This window comes from Callorhinus ursinus, unplaced genomic scaffold (genome assembly GCF_003265705.2).
Source record: "Callorhinus ursinus isolate GAN/ISIS: 27379988/994484 unplaced genomic scaffold, GSC_fseal_2.0 scaffold10, whole genome shotgun sequence".
In the NCBI taxonomy this organism is placed as follows: Eukaryota; Metazoa; Chordata; class Mammalia; order Carnivora; family Otariidae; genus Callorhinus; species Callorhinus ursinus.
This window is the reverse complement of record NW_027397072.1, coordinates 25423664-25443516: the sequence shown is the minus strand read 5'-3', so window position 1 is coordinate 25443516 and position 19853 is coordinate 25423664. Positions and strand designations below refer to the sequence as shown.

Here is a 19853-nt window from a genome sequence, read left to right as displayed (position 1 = left end):
CGGGTGAGAACCAGGGAGAGCAGGAAAAGTCCGGGGTGCAGGAGAGCCACCCTATACAAGGCTGTGTTAGGGCTGCTACCTCCTGCAGCTGGGCCAGGACCCAGGACGCGGTCCCCACCTGCCTGCTACATGTACTCACTACCGTGCAAGGCACCCTCCTAAGCTCTTCCTAACCATTTGCTCATTGACCCCTAGCAGCAATCCTATGAGGCAGGTACTGTAATTGGCACTGCACTGCAGGTGGGGAAACTGAGGCCTGGAAAGATGAAGTCACTTGCCCATGGTTACACAGCTGGTAAATAGTCAAGCCAGCATTTAAACCCAGTGGTTTGGTTGCAAATTCTGTGCTTTTAACCACCACCCTATGCAAAGTCTTGAGAGAGCTCTACACCTCCCGGACGCAGGAAGCTGCCATGTGTCGGGAGCCCAGTCTAGGAGGTGGGGAAGGACACAAAGGAGATTGGGAGAGAGGAAGGTGCAGGCCTGGGAGAGGAACCCACAGCCCCACAGCGGGCGGCCAGGGTGGTCGGCCTCACCAGGTGGCTCCCACTGCTGCCTCCCTGGGGCCTTAGCTGAGCTGCCTCTCAGCCGGATCCACTCAAGGTTTATTGAAGCAGTTTCCTGGGGTGGAAAAGGGATTTCCAGGGCTTCTCTCCCCAGGACTTCCTCTTTAAGATGGGCGAGGGCACTCACATGGACTTCTTGCTTCCTTCCCCAAATCAGAGTGTTTTCCAGAACACCCAGAATCGCTCTGGAGTTTTCCTGAGTTTGGATTTGTGGAAGGCTATAAAGGATACAGGTAAAGCAGGGGCCCCTCGGAGTTGTCATGACTGGGGCCGTGGTGATGGTGGGGTGTGGGTATGTGAGAGAGAGAGAGGTGCACACCCCTCACATGCAGTAGGCAAGGCTGGTGCAGCAAAGCTGGACGGTCAGGAGAGAGCAGAGCGGTAGGCTCCATGTCCTCCCCGGTGAACACCAGCCTCTTGGGGCCTCCGGGCTCAGAACTCAGACTCCATTCTCCACGACCTGAGTTCTTGTGTGCCAGTCAATTTTCCCAATTGCCTTCTGTCTCCAAACAACTCTAACTGTGTGAAAATAACCTCACATCATTGATAGCCTCCCAGAACTTAAGCTTGCCTTAGAGACACTTCCATCTCAACTTCTGGGCTGTCAGGGTTAAACCCTCATGAGCAGGTGGATGCACTCTCTTCACAGAGGGTTTGTAGCTAAGTGAAATCAAATGTCATCTGTCTGCTTCAAGAAGGCAAGAGCTTTCAGTCCTAGGATGATGATAAGGATACCGTAGGATGCCTAAGAGCTTCAGGGCTCAGGGAGAACTTGGACTCATGTCATCTCATTTGATTGTCTCAACTCCTCTGTGGTCAGGAGTCATGATCTGCCCTATACCGGTGGGGGAAATGGATCACACAAAGGTTAAGTCAGAAAACTGCCGCCTTCCTTGAGAAAATGTGAGATCAGAGTCCCCCCAGGTAACCACGGGAAGGAGATGCTCCACAGTTCTCGCTCCCGCGGGCCCCCAGCCTGGAGAGCAGGGAGAAGCATCTTCCTGCCTTAGTACCTGTCCTCCCCTTAGTTCTTCATGCCAGAGGGCAGTGGTTCTCAAACTTGAATGTGCTCCGGAACCCTCTGGAAGCTTGTTAAAGCACAGCTTGATGAGCCTCACCCCTCACCCAAAACTTCGGACTCAGGAGGGCTTGGGTGGGGCTCAAGAATTTGTATTTCTAAGAGGTTTCTATGTGAGGCCAATGCTCTTTGGACCGCACTTTGAAAGCCCCCAAATAGCTACAGAAAAAACAGAATCTGATAGAAGACCACACTGATGACTCCAGAATAATAAAAGGGAGACAGAGAATAGCTGGAATCCGACTACAAAGTTTTCAAAGACCAAGTAGATAACTGAAAGGGGCCATGGAGCTGACCATAAGAAAAGAGGGTGATTTTTGAATGTGGTGAGCTGGAGAGTGCTTGGCCTATCTAAAGGCATTCGAATTCTTATTTTATTAATGCGGCTGGAGACACCAAATGTCTCTGGTGCATGAGGCCCACAGGTCACCAGGCTCACCCCCTTGATGGATGGTTTGGCTTGCAAGGTCTGCTTGCCCCCCAAAGCTTGCAGGCACAGCCATTTGCCAGTTTGCTCTTGTCTGCTGTGGGGTTGGTGCCTCCTGGACCTCATAACTAGACATGTAGGACAACCAGTCCCAAAGAGAGCAAGGTGCCTGTGTCTCACCCACCTGTGGCCACCTTCTGACTGTGGTCTCCTCTCTGAGGACCAGTCTCTTTCCTAATCCCCCAACTTAGGACTGAATCTCCCACTTCCAGGGACCACACTTGCTCACACTAGCAGCCTTCACACCTAAGACCCACATGCAGTCATGGGGTTAGGAAACAAGGCAGTTTCACAAGGTCACCAATGGAGAGAGGCCTGATGGATGCAGGGCTAGGAGCAAACTCCAGGTGTCCTGGAAGCTCCCTGTTCACATGGAATTATCCGATGATTATGAAGGCTGAAGTATCCCCAGAGCAGTCAGTGTCTTGAGTATCTGGAGTTGGTATCTGGCCAAACTCCACAACAATGTCACTGGGGGCCCAGCAGCCAAGAAGAAGGAGGCAACAAGAGAACCATTAAAAATATGAAGTGGAGTGAACGGGCCCCTGGGCCAGACTAAATAGGAAACAGTGGTGGAAGGCCACCACTGCAGGCGGGTGTGTCAGACTTTGCATGTCAGAGGACCGGACCTGCTACCAGCTTTCTCCTGCTCACTAACCCACTCCTTGGCCCAGACTTCCTTGCAGGGACCTCCATCAGCAGTGAGCTGCTGGATCTCATGACCCTCCGGTACAGTGACAACAGCGGCAGGGTCAGCTTCCCTAGCCTGGTCTGCCTCCTGTTGCGACTTGAAGCCATGGCGAGTAAGTGTCACCTGGGTGACATCCTGGAGACCGTCACAATGACCAAGAAACATAGGAGGGGATCAGGAACACACTCCTGCCCCAGGCCTAGGCAAGGCCTCAGTAGCGGGGTGGGCTGGAGTCTTGCATGAGGAGCCCTTGCTCCAAGAGGCAGAGCCAACCTTAGCCTGTGTAATGGTATAGTCGGCCTAGGTCCCCTGCATCCCTTCTGTACTCTTTCTGTCCAGGACATTCCCCTATCCCAGGTCTCTCATTTCCTCATCACCCTATTTAGTGCATCTTTTAGGATCAAGGTTAATTTAACACACTGTGTCCCCTCTTCATGTTGTTTACCGTTTAAACCTACACTATAGTCTTGCAATGAATGATTAGGGTCTCTGCTGAAGGAATTCACACACAAGTGAATAGGTGGGGGCAGAGGGGGAGCTTTCCCAAGGCTCCAGAAGTTCAACTATGTAGGTCAGACGTTTGGACACTTCTTAGCAGCCTACCCCCCCTTTTTTTTTCCCAGTGAAATCCTATGTGAAACGCCAAGCTATAATATAGCTCAAGTGTTGTGTTGGGGGTAGAAGTGGGGTCTGGCCTCATCCTAAGCCTCATCCCATCCCTGGCGTGAGGTACCTCTGCAAACCCCACAGCTCTGAGCCAGGCAGTTAATACAGACTGAGAGAACAGAGGCCTGGGAGCATAAAAGAGAAGGGTGAGGCATAAACCTCCAGAGAATTCTCAGCTGGACAAGGAGGGGGGTTCCCCAAACTGTGCCCATAGAATACTTGATAAGACAGGCCCATACATCCCCTCAGCTGTATGTGGAAGGGTGCAGAGTGCAAGGCTACGAGAAGAGGGAGAGGCGTGTGTGGGCCAGTGTGGTCACAGAGAACTGTCCCACGGGTGTGGGGTGTGGCTGGGAAGAGACAGGAGGGAGGCTAGGCACACTGTGGAGAGTGACAGAGTACTTTACATAGAATCACTGTATTTGCTTTTATCTTCCTTGACCTGTCCTGATTCCTCTCCTCCTCTTTAGAGACTTTCCGGAACCTCTCCAGGGATGGAAAACGACTCTACCTGACAGAAATGGAGGTGAGGTACTTTCCTCTCCCAGACACAGGACAAAGTCCCAGGCCACCTCTCCTCTTCTGACTCCAGGGGGAATTTTTCTCCTGAGGATATTGGATAGTCTGTCAAAGGCCAGCCAAGCTGCTGCCCCCCGCCTGCCTCCAATTACTGCCTTTATATATTGCTGGCTGCCAAGGCTGCTTTAGGATCTTGGCAGACAGATTTTATTTTTTTTCCAATAGCTTAGTAAAGCAGAGGATTATGTGGGAGTCATAAATCCAAGAGGGAATGAAGAACACCTGCTGAGCTCACTGTACATTAAACTTACTCCTAGTGAGCTTTAGAAAGAGGCTCCTGGCCCAGCCAGCTGGTCAACCTCAGCTATCCCTCTCATTGCCTAGCTACTCAGGGAGTAGCAAAAGATATGCTGTGATGGGGGCTTTGAGACCCCCCCGCTGGGTTGGAATTATCTGGAAGTGTCTGATGAGACTAGACTGAGATCTTTCAAGGAAGGGGGTACCATTTGCCCTGCTCTGTATTAAGCGAACAAATTTTAAGCTATGTCATAATGATGATGCTTATTTCTCAGTGGATGAACCTGGTCATGTACAACTGAAGCGAGGAGTAGAGCAGACCCCAGAGTCCAGGTAAGACATGGCAGTTCTAGAATCATTTCCTTCTAGGAGCACAACTCCTTGTCTCCTTCAGGAACTGCACACAAGACTCTTGCCCTGGGAGCAGCCTCCCTAGAGATCACAGAGCCCTTATCTGTGTGAGCCAGGGCTCAAGGTCTCAGGGCCTCTGAATTTCAAGGCCAATGCTGCAGGCTTCATTCAAACCATGGGTGGAATGACCAGTGGACATTTATGAAAGAGTGTGGCCTGAAAGTCATGAGTGAGGGATTTAGAATTCTTATTTATTAATTCATTTATTTTTTATTGAGCTATAATTGATATTTAACAATGTATTAGTTTTAGGTGTGCAATATAATGATTTGATATATGTATATATTGTGGAGTGATTACCACAATAAGTTTAGGTAACATCCATCACAACACATAGTTACACATTTTTTTCCTTGTGATGAGAACTTTTATAATTTACTCTCTTAGCAACTTTCAAATACAATATAGTATTGTTAACTGTAGCCATAGTGCTGTACGTTACATCCCCAGGACTTAATTATCTTATAGCTGGAAGTTTGTACCTTTGGACCACCTTCACCCATTTTGCCCACCACCCCCACCCCCCACTTCTGGCAACCATCAATGTATTCTCTGTATCTGTGAGTTTCGTTTTGTTTTTAGATTCCACATATAAGTAAGATCATACAGTATTTTTCTTTCTCTGATTTATTTCACTTAGCATAATGCCTTCAAGGTCCCTCCATGTTGTCACAAATGGCGGGATGTCCTTCTTTTCTATGGCTGAGTAATATTCCTTTGTATATAAAATACATTTTCATTATCCATCCATCTACTGATGGATGCTTAGGTTCTTTCCTTGTCTTGGCTGTTGTAAGTAACACTACAGTGAACATGAGGTACACATAACTTTTCAAGTTAGTGCTTTTGTTTCCTTCAGATAAATACCCAGAAGTAGTTGCTGGATCATATGATAGTTCTATTGTTAATTTTTTGCAGAAACTCCATACGATTTGCCAGAGTGGCTGCACCAATTTACATTCCCACCAAGGGTGCACAAGTGTTCCCTTTGCTCTACATCCTTGCCAACACATTAGCTCTCGTCTTTTCTATAACAGCCATTCTAACAGGTGTGAGATGATATCTCATTGTGGTTTCAATTTGTACTTTGCTTATGACTAATGATGTTCCACACCTTTTCATGTACCTGTTAGCCATTTGTATGTATTCTTTGGAAAAATGTCTATCAGTCCTACTTGATTATTTTTGCTTTTGTCGTTTTTGCTTTTGGTGTCAAATCCAAAAAGTCATTGCCAAGATCCATGTCAAGGAGCTTATTCCCGATGTTTTCTTGTAGGAGTTCTTTGGTTTCAGGTCTTACATTCAGGTCTTGAATCCTTTTTCAGTTGATTTTTGTATGTGGTATAAAATAGCAGCCCAGTTTCATTCTAGAATTCCTAATTTGAAATTCCAAAGAGGAAAGGCAATCACTCATCACAAGAAAGGCTAATGTGTGGAGCAACAGAAATGATAAGACCCTGGGGAGATGAGAGCTGGGTCCAGCCTCAGATCTACCATTGCCTCACTATGCAGCTGTTCACACATCTGTAGGCATCAGCATCTATACCTCTAGCATGAGTGTGCTGAAAAATTAATGCCCATGTCACATTTCTTCTATGCGTTTATTTTCAGGGAACAGACCCTAGAGATACATAGTCCACCCCCTACACTACTGTAGCAGAAGCCCCAACAGTCTGCCAGAATCTTCCAGGACTGGGCTGCTCAATATTTGTGCTCCCCATGATTGGACATTTCTAGGTGCTAGGTATTTTTTTTTTGTCTAGAGGCAACAATCTACTTCCCTGAAACTTTCCCCCCATGCTTCAAGTTCTACTCTGGACCACTGTAGAAAAAAAGACTAGACAAGCCAGACCTTCACATTCTTGCAGATAGCTCTGCTGTCTCACCGAGGCCTCTCTTTTTACTTAGTCCTGTTGATTCTCATGTAAAACCTATTGGCGACCATTTCTATATGCCAGTGTCCCTTTGGAATACACAGTTCTGCTATGCAGCGGTCCTGTGATCAGCATATTCAGGGACCCAGTAATTTTTGTAAACAGCATTTGTTTAATCTCCCAACTGTGTACCTCGAAATCAAGAGGCAGACACTCTCTCCATAAAGAAATAATATTTTAGCATAAATATTTCCTGATGAACTCTTGGTGCTTCTTACTGAACACAGGTTAACAAACATTGCAGAGATCAAAGTTAATTAGATTCACCTGTATTTTCTTGAATTCCCCTTTCATTTCTTTTTAAAAATAGGGCATGTGAGTTTTTCCCATTTCCATTCTGCCTGATTCCTATTCCAATCTGCATGATTTCTAATGTCAGGAATGATTCTAAGCTAATTCAACATGCAGGACCTGGAGTTTGAACTTTTGAAATAACTGGACTCTTTCTCATTATCCTTTCTCCTACACAGGGTCCCAATTCCCTCCTAACTAATTTTTCTACACTTCCTTTTCTGAACATTATGTAAGAAGGAAGTATAATAAAAGATGTATGGCTATGTGTGTTTCAGTCTCTTTCACTAATGCCTATCATCATCCCTAAGAGTGCTCCCTTGTCTTCCTCATTAATTACGGCCCTCTGACATCATACTCTTAAAGCAGATCTACTCACTCTTGGCTGATGGGTTGCTGTGCAGAATTGGAGGCAGGACGTAAAGAAGTTCTGCCTCCAAATCTACAAACTCACTTTCATCTATAACCATCTCCCACCTTCTCCTGTTATGCTAGGGGGCATATGTCTCTGAGGATGTTCTGGATCTCATTACCTTCCCCCTTCACAAGGACCCGATAGAATGAGTTCTGTCCTCTGGGTTCTGAATACTAAATCTCTCTCTCTCTCTCTCGCTCGCTCTCTCTCGCTCTCTTCTGGAGTCTTCCAATTCCCATTGAAACATGCTCATCTTTTTAAATTTCCTCCATCTCCTATTCCCTTCCAGCCACAACTCCATCTCCTCCCTTTGTAGCCAAACTTCATACAAGAGCTAATTGTCTCCACATCCTCACCTCCCACATTCCCCTCAAACTTCTTCAATTTGGATTTTTCAGACATCGTCTCTCTCCCTGACTTTTGCATTGGCTCCCTATCTGATTCTCCTATATCCACCCACTTTGCTTGAGTCAATTTCTGCAGTCTAAGCACACTTTTTAAAATTCACATCCAATCACTGTACTCCCCCAGGTTAAAACCCTTCAATGTCTTCCTATGGCTATTTGGGAAAAGTCTGAAGTCATGAACGTGGCCGGTCTCATCTGGCCGCTGCCCCCTTCCCTAACCATACCTTGTATCTCTCCTCTTTCCTTTGCTCTATCCCTACCATGCCAACATTCCCTTTAGTCCCTCCAATGTTTCATTCTTTCCCCAACCTCGTGTCCTTTGGCCCTATTGTCTGCGAAGCCCTGGGGTTAGTTACATAAGTCCTGATCCTTTGTGTCTTAACCCCACTGGGTTCTCGTATTATTTACTCACCATCACAAAACCCTGATCATAACATTCAAAACTCTTTGTTGTTGTTGCCTACTCCTTACATTTTTTTAGGGTCATATTGAAATGTAATTCACACATCATACAGGTTATCCATTTGAGATACAGAGTTCAGTGGTTTTCAGTCTAGTCACAGAGCTGTGCAACCATCACCACAATATAATGTTAGAACATTTTTCATCACCACACAAAGAAAGCCATGCCCAATAGCAGTTAGTTCCTATGTTTGCCCTGCCCCTCTAGTCCTGGGAAACCACTAATCTGCTTTCTGAATCTATAGATTTGCCTATTCTGGACAGTTTACATAATTGGACTCATACAACACGTGGTCTTTTGTAACCAGTTTCTTTTATCCATGTGGTAGTCTGTATCAAGACTTGATTTCTTTTTAGTGTCAAATAATATTTCATTTTGTAAATATACCATCTTTGATTCATTCATCTATTGATGGACATTTATTTAGGTTGTTTCTACTTTCTGCCTATTGGGGATAATTCTGCTGTGAATGTTTGTATACAGGTTTGTTCATGGGTGTGTGCCTTCGTTTCACTTGTGTGTATACCTAGGAGTAGAATTGCCGGGTCATTTGGTAACTGTATGTTAACATTTTCAGGAACTGTTTTCCAGAGCCACTGAACCATTTTACATTCCCACCAGCAGGGAATGAGAGTTCCGACTTGTCCACATCCTTGCCAACACTTACTATTGTCGGTAATTTTTATTATAGCCATCCTAGAGAGTGTGAAGTGATACCTCATTGTGGTTTTGGTTTGCAGTTCCCTGACTGCTCATGATGTTGAGCATCTTTTCAGTGCTTACTGACCATTTGTACATCTTTGGAGAAATGTCTATTCTGGTCCTTTGTTCATTTTTAAATTGGTTTATTTAACTTTGTTACCCACTTGTAAGATATATAGGTAGATAGATAGATGATAGATAGATAGATAGATAGATAGATAGATAGATAGATAGATAGATATGTAAAAATTATATATTCATTCTAGTTACAAGTCCCTTATCACCTATGTGATTTGCACACATTTTCTTCCATTCTATGGGTTGTCTGTTAAGTTTCTTGGTTATATCATTTATAGAACACAAATTTTTAATTTTGATGAAGCTCAATTTACCTACTTTTTTCTTGTGTCACTTACACTTTCAGTGTTGTATACAAGAAATCATGGCCTCATCTAAGATCATGAATATTTACTCCTGTGTTTTTCTCCTAAAGTTTTATAGTGTAGCTTTTATATTTAGGTCTTTGATCCTTTCTGAGGTAATTTTTGTATGTGGTGTGATATAGGAGTCCAACTTCATTCTTTTGCAAGTATATATCCAATTGTCCCAGCACCGCTTGTTGAAAAGACTTTTCTTTGCCCCATTTTATTATCTTAGCAACCTTTTCAAAAGTCCATTTATCATAATGTAAGGATTTATTTCTGAATTTTCTGTTCTGTTTCCGTGATCTATATATCTATCCTTATGCCAGTACCACACTGTGTTGGGTACTATAGTTTTGTAGTAAGTCTTGAAATCAGAAAGCCTGAGTCTTCCAGCTTGGTTTTCTTTTTCAAGATTGCTTTGGTAATTCCGGGTTCCTTGCATTTACATATGAATTTTAGGATCAGCTTGACAAATTCTGCAGAAAAAAAAAAGTAGCTGAGATTTTGTTTTTTATTGTTATGTTAATCATCATATATTATATCATTAGTTTTTGATGTAGTGTTTCATGATTCATTGTTTGTGCATAACACCCAGTGCTCCATGCAGAATGTGCCCTCTTTAATACCCATCACCAGGCTAACCCATCCCCCTACTCTCCTCCCCTCTAGAACCCTCAGTTTGTTTTTCAGAGTCCATCGTCTCTCATGGTTCATCTCCTCCTCTGACTAACTCCCCTTCATTCTTCCCCTCCTGCTATCTTCTTCTTTTTCTTTTTTCTTAACATATGTTGCGTTATTTGTTTCAGAAGTACAGATCTGTGATTCAACAGTCTTGCACAATTCACAGCGCTCACCATAGCACATACCCTACCCAATGTCTATCACCCAGCCACCCCATCCCCCACCACTCCAGCAACACTCATCTTGTTTCCTGAGATTAAGAATTCCTCATATCAGTGAGGTCATATGATACATGTCTTTCTCTGATTGACTTATTTCACTCAGCATAACACCCTCCAGTTCCATCCACGTCGTTGCAAATGGCAAGATCTCATTCCTTTTGATGGCTGCATAATATTCCATTGTGTATATATACCACATCTTCTTTATCCATTCATCTGTCGATGGCCATCTTGGCTCTTTCCACAGTTTGGCTATTGTGGACATTGCTGCTATAAACATTGGGGTGCACGTACCCCTTCAGATCCCTACATTTGTATCTTTGGGGTAAATACCCAGTAGTGCAATTGCTGGATCGTATGGTAGCTCTATTTTCAACTTTTTGAGGAACCTTCATACTGTTTTCCAGAGGGGTTGCACCAGCTCGCATTCCCACCAACAGTGTAGGAGGGTTCCGCTTTCTCCACATCCCCGCCAACATCTGTCGTTTCCTGACTTGTTAATTTTAGCTATTCTGACTGGCGTGAGGTGGTATCTCATTGAGGTTTTGATTTGGATTTCCCTGATGCCGAGCGATGTTGAGCACTTTTTCATGTGTCTGTTGGCCATTTGGATGTCTTCTTTGGAAAAATGTCTGTTCATGTCTTCTGCCCATTTCTTGATTGGATTATTTGTTCTTTGGGTGTTGAGTTTGATAAGTTCTTTATAGATTTTGGATACTAGCCCTTTATCTGATATGTCATTTGCAAATATTTTCTCCCATTCTGTCGGTTGTCTTTTGGTTTTGTGGACTGTTTCTTTTGCTGTGGAAAAAGTAGCTGAGCTTTTGATAGCAATTACATAAATCTGTAGATCAGTTTGGGGAGTATTGCCAACTTCATAATCTAAAGCTTTTTGAGCGATGAACATGAGATTTCTCTCCATTGTTTTCGATCTTCTTTAAATTCTTTGAGCAATGTTTTATTGTTTGTGTCCTGCACTTCCTTTGTTAAATTTATTCCTAAGTATTATATTTTTGATGCTATTATAATTTCATTTTCAGATTTTTCATTGCTAACATATAGAAATAAAAATGATTTTCATACATTGATCTTATATTCTGCCACCATGCTGAACTCAATTATTCTAATGGTTTTTAGGGGATTCCTTAGGATTTTATATCTACAAAGTCATGTTATCTATAGAACTACAAGTACTTTTATTTCTTCCATTCCAATATGGATGGCTTTTTTATTTTTCTTATCTAATTTTCTTGGCTAAAACTTCTAGGACAATGGTGACTAAAGGTGAAGGAAGTAGACCTCCTTGTCTGCTTGGTGTTCCCGATCTTGGGAGAAAATACCAATAAGGATAATGTTAGCTGTGGGATTTTCAGAGATACTATTTGTCAAGCTGAAGAAGTTCCCCTCTGTCTGTAGTTTGCTGATTCAACACACTTTTAATTACCTGCTTGATGTCAGTATTCCCTGCTGGACTGTAAGCTTAAGTATGTCTTTTTGTTGCTATCTCCTTGGCACATAGGAAAAAGCCTGGCATAGAGGAACCACACAATAACAGTTTCCCAAATGACTGAGAGAAACTGCTCTTTCAGCTTCATGTCTTCCTTTGTTTGTTCTTGTCCCAATTTTTGTAAATGTTGTCTTCAACCCAGTTCTTCCTGCTATCCACTATTTGTCTAGTTTCTTGCCCATCAGGATTACTGGAAAGCAGATAATTAACATTATCTTGTTATAATCTCTAGTACATCATGACCTATATTTTTTTATAAAAGGCTTATTGTCTGACCTGTTGATCCTCTCACCCTTTTGAAATCCGCTTTCCTGAGACCAGGGCACAATTGTTTTTCCTTTTTTTTTTATGATTTTATTTATTTATTTATTTGACAGAGTGAGAATGAGAAAGTTAGAGAGAGAGAAAGAGAGCAAGCATGAGCAGGGGCAGGGGGCAGAGGGAGAAACAGATCCACCACTGAGCAAGGGAGCCTGATGCAGGGCTCCATCCCAAGACCCTGGGATCCTGACCTGAGCCGAAGGCAGATGTTTAACCAACTGAGCCACTCAGGCGCCCCCCGCCCAAGGCACATTTCAACTCCGCCCAGCATTCCCTTATTTTGCTACTGCAAAGTCAAAGTTACTTTCTTCCAGGATTTCCGTCATTCCCAGGTTAGCAAAGAGACTCTCACTATTGGCCAACGTCCAACCCAGCAGAAAATTCCCTCCTTGTTCATCTGGCCCTCTGGGCAATGAAGCTGTCCCTGGAACAAGTGAAGGCCTTGTCAGATGAATTAAGTGAGCTTCTCCCCAGAGGCTGGGGTTGCGAAAGCCCCCTCATCAGTCTTCTTGGACCCACCAGGCAAGCTGGCATGTACCCCCATTAGAAGAACACTTCTGTTCCTCTCTCTCTCATCTTCAACCCATCCGTTCTGCTCTCACTTAGTAAACTAGGGTATAGAAATATGCAACCAGACAACTCCTCTTCCTCCCCTCCCATCATACCTATTTTTTTGAATGAAGCATGTACCCCCCATTGTCCTATTGCAGGCAATGTTTATGTTAAAACTGTTTTAAAATATCAAGTTCATACTCAAAAAACGTTAATTGGCATATGGTGCTCAGAGAATTAAGGCTATGTTCATCTTAACTGATTTCAAGTCTAGAGATTTAATGTACTGTAAGTCACACTCTGCTGAGAGTTTGTCTAGCTAATGTCACCTACATTCATGTAGATCTACCCTCAATATGATATCAAAGTGCCTTACTCTAACAAAGTCATTATTTATAACAATTTACCACCATTTGGAAGTAAACTGCCCTGAGGAATGGGCCACTTTCTCCCACTCAGCTTGGAAGGTGACACATGAGCAGCAGTGGTCCTAGTCTCGCTGACCTACCAACAACAGTTTTCTCCCATCCTAGGAAATCCGCCTCTCCTATCCTGCAGACCAAAGACATTCTTTTTGAGAGTTGGGAGTCTGGATTTGCCTCTAGAGGGGCGAAACTCCCTACTTGCTTTAGCCAACATACACCTGGTGACTACTATAGAACCCAGGGTATCCAGCCTTCCAGATATGGCTTTTAAAGAGAACTGTATCCAACTAGAAAAACTGACTTGGGTACTCCAAGGGCATAAACCAAGAAGGAGGAAGAGTTGGCATCCAGGAAACAAGATCCAGCACTGGACCCTTCGCTAGCTAGGGAAGCCCCGCAGAAAGAGGAAGAAGACCAACAGGGAGCAGGAAGAGTAATCTTTGGGAAAAATGGAACCAGTAGTTTATCTGATTGCTTAATCATGGGTAAAATTGTGCTCAGAAGGACTTTAAAATTTTGCTGGAGAGTTTTGGAAGAATTATTAGGATAATGACATAGACTAAGCAGATTTTTTAAATGAGGCAATTATTAACTCCTGGAAGAACAAAGACTTATAGAAGAAAAAAAAGGAGAAGTGATCCTAGAGTATTTTTTCACTCAGCAGTGAACAGTACATATATAATCATAATAAAATAAAAATTGAATATTGATTTAACAAAAAAGCTGTGACATAAATATATCGGAGAAAGGAGGAGAGAAGTGCAGGGATGGAATGTGTTAGGAGCATGCCAGCCTAATCTTCCAGCATAAGAAGTCAGGCATTTAACATTGACAGGTCCAGAGATAACTGTGCAGGCACATCACTTGGAAATATGGGGGTAGACATCAAAAGAAAGAATCTGGAGAGAGGAATTTAGGGCATGAATGGGACAGGAGACTGCTGTTTCTTCTTCCGGCCTTGTTATACTATTCAAGTTTTTAAATTTTATATATTAGGCTGGACTTTTATGAAAAATAAGCAAACTAGTAAACAGAGTAAGACAAGAGTTTAAGACTCAAGAGAAGAGGAGGGAGATAAAGAAGAAGAATTAAGTCTTTACCTCGTGGCCAGGAAAGTTAGCTGATTATAGTTGTAGAAAAAAATGTCCATGCAAGAATATCACTTGAATCCAAGAGATGTGCACTTGAAAAAAGCCACCCTTCTACAGGAATCCACAGCCAGCAGACCAGCACTCTGCTGGAACAGGGGACAGAGCTGTTGTCATTCTAGCTGCTCCTGGTCTCAGCCCTTACAACCTGCCCAGGGAGTCAGAAGAACATCTCCCAAACTTACCCCCTACTTTGCCACAGGCATTCAGGTGCTCAATGGGCTGCAGTTTGGACTAAGGGCAGAGTAAGTGTGTAGGCTGCCTCAGAAGAATTTTGGAGAATGAGGTGGAGATATTCCTGTCCACTGGGGAACAATGGGTGTGATGGAACTGGTCTAGCCTCACCAGCATGGGGTTCATGCTTCCTCTGTTGTCTGCTGGTCCCAAACTGTATGCGTGGGAATGGGTCCAGGTCTCTGTGGTCCCTCAAAGGAAGGAAAGGAAAAGCTTCTTTACTCTCCTCTGGCCTTCTGCATTTGAGCATCTGTGTCTTTCTCTAGGACAAGCTCCCAGTGATCACTCAAGAATCTGGCTCTCCTTGCAACGGGCAGTGCCGCCCCCATGACTGGCATACATTAAAACCTGGCCTGCCTAAAATGTAGTCAAAGCTGCCTTCGAGGAACCTGGGCCAGGTCCTCAGCTGGGTCAGGCTCAAGTAAGCCCAACGTCACAGAGCAAGTCCTCTGACCACTTCGGGACACCAGCCTGGGACGCTTTGGAAGATGAAGCAGGAGATGTTCCACTGTAGGAAAGAAGGGGAGAAGCTTCATCTTGGTCCCCTCCCTCCAATCCAATTCATTTCTAGGAAAAGCCAGAATGAACCAGTCTGCCCACCCACAGGGTGCTGGGGGTGACCTGGGAGCGGTCCTCTGGGTGTTGCAAAATAAGCATACTTCCCACTGTCTGTATCCTGATTGTTTCATAGCCAAATGGCAAAATAAAACATGGTTCCCATAAAGGTCTTGGACTCTGTGATAAGTAGGATCATAGTTCTGGATTTAAAAATATATATATATTTGGGGAAGGAGAAATCCAGCCAGCAAGACAGGTATCTCCCTCCCTCTTTATCCATAAAGGTATCTCCAGAAGAGCATGGTCCCCTACAAGCATAGAAGAGTTTCCAGACAGTGACCAGGCCAGATTTCACTCAGGAGAATTTGTGGTTTCAGAACGCATTCCCGGAAGCATACCCCAGTGGGAGAATCCTTACAAATACGTGTGTCAAGAGGACAGTAGGGTGGAGACTTTCTGAGCGGACCCCATCAGAAGGCAGATGGTATGGGGCGGGGGTACGCCATTGCAAACACCTGTGCTTGGGAACAAGGTCAGCCTTTGGAAGTGGACACATCCTGGCAAGAAGAACAAAGGCAGCCAACTAACCTGTGTCCCACAGGGACTGCTGCGAAGGGTTTATGATAATTCCAGCAACTGGAGCAGGGACAGACCATACAGCAAAGCTTGGGCCAGGTCATTTTGCCTCCGGGCCCTCTGCTTAGTTAACCAGGATGGATGGCCATGATGCTCAGCATGGACTTAGGAGGCAGACACAGAGAATGCCTGAGGACCCGGAGTCCTGGGCTGTCAGCCTGCTCTCTCACGTAAGGTTTTCTGCATGCAAGACACTGGTACCAACAGATCAACACGGACTCTGCTAAAAAAGAAACGGGGTAGGGGGACTGGTGCCCAAAGGAATGAATGAGCCCCCTCTCACAGGAATTCACCTGAACGTCCAGGTGGAAAACCCAACAGACCTGCCTACTTTGCTGGCCCAACTGAATCACTCCAGACTTCTTCCGGAAGGAATTTTGCAGCCCTAGGCTTGGTGGCGAGCAGCCCAGGGGCGGGCGTGGTCCCTCAGCACTGCTGGAGAGCTGTCCACAGGATGCCGAGTAGTCTCCTCCCTCACAGTGCCTTGCTCAAGAATCAGTCTTTAATTTTCTCTTTAACAGGATAGAAGGGGAGCGTTGACTCAATTGATTAATTGAAAAGCTGGCCCTCACGGCCACACCGGGGCTGGAGGGCTTTCATGGCCTCCTTTCTGCGTGGAGCTGGGGGGACTTTGTCCCCATCTCCCCATGGGAGGGAAGGGCCTGGATCCTTAGCCCCGGCCCAGGGCAGACCAGGCTGCTTGTCCCCAGGCTGTACCTTCTCAGGGTCCCCTACATCCTTCAGCCAAGGTCAAGAAAGCCCCCCCCCCGGGGGGGGGGCCCCGGGGTGGCTCAGTCGTTAAGCGTCTGCCTTCAGCTCAGGTCATGATCCCAGGGTCCTGGGATCCAGCACCGCATCGGGCTCCCTGCTCGGCGGGAAGCCTGCTTCTCCCTCTCCCACTCCCCCTGCTTGTGTTCCCTCTTTCTCTGCCTCTCTCTCTGTCAAATAAATAAATAAAATCCTAAAAAAAAAAAAAAAAAAAAAGTCCCCCACCCCCCTCCAAGCAGGGCTGAAGACATCCTGGCTCTGCTAGCTTCTCCCCGTGGGTCCTGGGAGCAGGTTAGGTTGGTTCTGGAGACGCGGCAGTGGGCATGGAGCCCAGCTGGGGCCAGACAGAGGGCCAGGGAGGGGCGGAAGCCCTCAAGGAACGAATGGGGTGGCCTCCCACTCCCAGAGCCTCCACAGTGGCAGCCACTCGGTGAGAGAAGCAGCGTGGCCAGGCTCTCCTTGCCATTCCATAGATGAGACCCCGAGGCCCAGAGAAGAGGTATCCGCCCTGTTGCAGGGGGCAGATACCAGACTGAAACCCTCGTCCCTCCACTCAGCGGCTGTGCCCGCGGCAACAGCTGGGCCAGGGCTGGTCCGGCCTGTCGGGGGAGGACAGCCTGGCTCCTCGGTGCTGGGGCTTAGCCCAGTGAGGGGGCACATTGGACTGTGGATGCATGTGCGTGCACACACACACACACACCAGGGACGCCCAGCCCCAGAAAGCAGCTCCTCACGCACACCCAGTGGCTTGGGGTGGTGTCAACCTTGCTTCTATCTAGAGCAGAAATGGGCCCCTTTGCCGACTTGCTTCTTGCCACCTCCAGGCCCCAGGGGGACAGAGGCAGGATTTAGGGCGGGAACTCACAGGGGACTTGTCATGGCTGTGCTCTGCCTCTTCCCCGCCCTGCTCCTTCCCTGTTGCTCCCTCAAGGGCCCTGAACTCCTCAGATAGAATCCTTGGAGAAGCTCCGATTTCGGCAGCTCAGTTCAGTGGGGAGTTCTCGACCTTGAATGGTCAACTTGCCCATGTTTGACAGTAAGAATGGAAATAATATAACTTATCCAGAACTAAGCATTTTAAACTTTCCATTCCATAGACCTGCCGGTTGGGGGGGGGAAGGGGTGGGACTAGGAAAAGGCGCGAGGCCTGGAATAGAGGTTAAATGGCAAGAACAGAGTGTAACAGGCGGCGTCAGGCAGGAAAAGGGGAACCAGTCTGTTCCTGTTTTAACAGGATTTAACCCAGGGACGGAGGTGCTCACAAAGCTGCTGGAGTGGCCAGAGGAGCAATGACCAGAGAAGGGGGCCAGTGACTCCCAGGCTTACCACTGGCTCTCAGTGCACGGGGACCTGCTGCCGCCCCCGGAGCCAGACACGGCAGGGAACGGCTGCCCACAGCCCTCGGTGGGGGACTTGCCCGACAGAAGCTCACATCTCCCGAAGCCTGCGTGCCTGCCCGCCCTGCTGGAGGCAGAGGAATAAACTTCTGCCCCTCCTCTGCCTTCCAAATGGCACATAAGTGCATCTCACCGGGGGGACTTGACGTGTCTCAGGACTTCTCACGCTTCCAGCCCCTTCCAGACAGGAGAGGATACAGAAGGGGGTGTAAGGAGTGCCGGCACCAACAGAAAAGAGAGATGGGAGGAGAGAAGAAAGACCAGCGGATGGATATGGAGAGCTGGCAGAGGACGGGAGACTCCGGGAGTGGGGCCGACGGCGGGGGCGTGGCAGGAAGCGATAGAGACAGCGGAGTGAGATGGCCGAGGCAGAGGGCAAGACAGAAATCGGGAGGTTAGAACAAAGGACGAGGACCGGGGCGCACGGTTGCGGACGCGGGTGTGGACGGAGGTGTGGACCGATGGAGCCCAGTCACTGGAAGCCGACTACCAGCAGAAAGGACTTGCCTAATACTGATCAGGGTTAGGCCTGTAACTCTCAAACTTTATTGTGCATAGAAATCACCTGGAGTAACTCTGTTTAAAAAAGATTTATTTGCGAGAAAGAGAGAGTGCAAGCAGGGGGAGGGGCAGAGGGAGAGGGAATCTCAAGCAGGCTCTGCGCTGAGCACAGAGCCGGAGGCAGGGCTTGATCCCACGACCCCGAAATCACAACTGAAGGTCACTTAACCGACTGTGCCACCCAGGCGCCCCACCTGGAATAAATTTTTTAAAAAGCTTCAGAGATTCTGATCCAGAAAGTCTGGGGCTAGGCCTGGGAATCTGCTTTTATTGAAAGCTCCCAGAGCGACGATGCCTGTGGTCCTTGGACGACCCTTCAGATGTCACTGCTTTTGTGACAAGTGCTCTTGGCCGCATCATCTGCGGTATAGCTGGGAGATGCCTCATGAATCCCAGCTTCAGAGCTCCCCCCTGCAACACCCCAGCCACACCCTGCGCCCCGGGTATCTGCCGGAGGCCTTCCTCCCCGAGTCCTTCCTCCCCTTCCTCCCCGCTCCCAGAGAACTGAAGTCCTGGATTATTTTTACCTCCAAACAAGCTAATTAAGCAATAATCCTAGAAGAATCCATCACTCTGACAGGGTTGTTGATTAACCATCCCCCAGCCAAGCCAAAAGTGCTTAATATCCCCGCGGAATGGTCAATAATGGTAGGGCAGCCCCGGGCTGCCGCAGAGCAGGTCATGGCTGAATCTGAGAAGACAGAGGCAGACGGGCAATTGGACCCGACTTTGCAGCCTGGAGACGCTCAGAGGAGAGGCAGGGGGACTGGCTTGACGCTCCACAGGCTGGGGCATCGCTAACGAGATTCCATGCCATTCTTTCTGAGACCGCCAAATGCCCCCAGAGGGTGCCTCGGGTTATGAACAACTCTGGACCACGGGAGAAGAGCCTGCGGAAAGGGGGTTGGACCCCCGAGACATAATTCTCACGCTTTAGAGCCGTGTCAAGTGTAAAGTTGCGGGCGTGAGACCAGAGACAGGCAGAACGATGAAATCACTTTGAGAGATCATTTCAAGTCCAGACGATATATCTTACTCTTTTCCACACTTAGACTCTTATTGTAAACACCCCTCTCTTCCCCTAAAAGATTTACTTTCTTCCATCCTGGGAAAATAGGCTCTCTGCCGGCCCAGGAGGTGATGAAACACTGCCCCCTGGCGGCCACAGTGGTCGCAGCGTCTAAGCATCCACCTTCCAAAGGCTCTTTCCCACCCAAGCGACCCCGCCGGGCCTGCAGCCAGCCCCACCCGAGCAGGCATCACCTGCGTGAGCTGCCACAACTGTGGACTGCGTCTGTCCGACTCCGTTTTTGTCTGAATTCTGGTCTCCTTTCGGCCGTGTTTTGCAAAAAGGGTAGATGATGTTGGCAAATTCTCTGGACCAAGGGGAAGGAAACGATCAGCAGCTGGGCCACCCTGCTTTAGTCACTGACATGCCAGGTCATCTTACATCTTTAAGGGTATCCAGTTCTGTTCAGCCACAAAAAAAAAA

At 46.8% G+C, this 19853-nt stretch overlaps 1 protein-coding gene across 3 annotated transcripts in view; it reads left to right on the top strand.

The window, feature by feature from the left end:
• Positions 1-15156, top strand: part of CAPN13 (calpain 13) — a 79924-nt gene extending 64768 nt beyond the window's left edge. For 2 of the 3 annotated variants that reach the window (XM_073897218.1, XM_073897216.1), the window contains 5 exons: positions 724-799; positions 2806-2934; positions 3959-4014; positions 4580-4637; positions 14708-15156. In XM_073897218.1, the coding sequence (XP_073753319.1) occupies positions 724-799; positions 2806-2934; positions 3959-4014; positions 4580-4606 (288 nt within the window). In that variant the 3' untranslated portion in view covers positions 4607-4637; positions 14708-15156. Of the gene's footprint in view, positions 1-723; positions 800-2805; positions 2935-3445; positions 3635-3958; positions 4015-4579; positions 4638-14707 lie in introns of those variants that run through there. The other variant, XR_012379687.1, reaches the window with a different exon arrangement.
• Positions 15157-19853: the final 4697 nt, after the last annotated feature.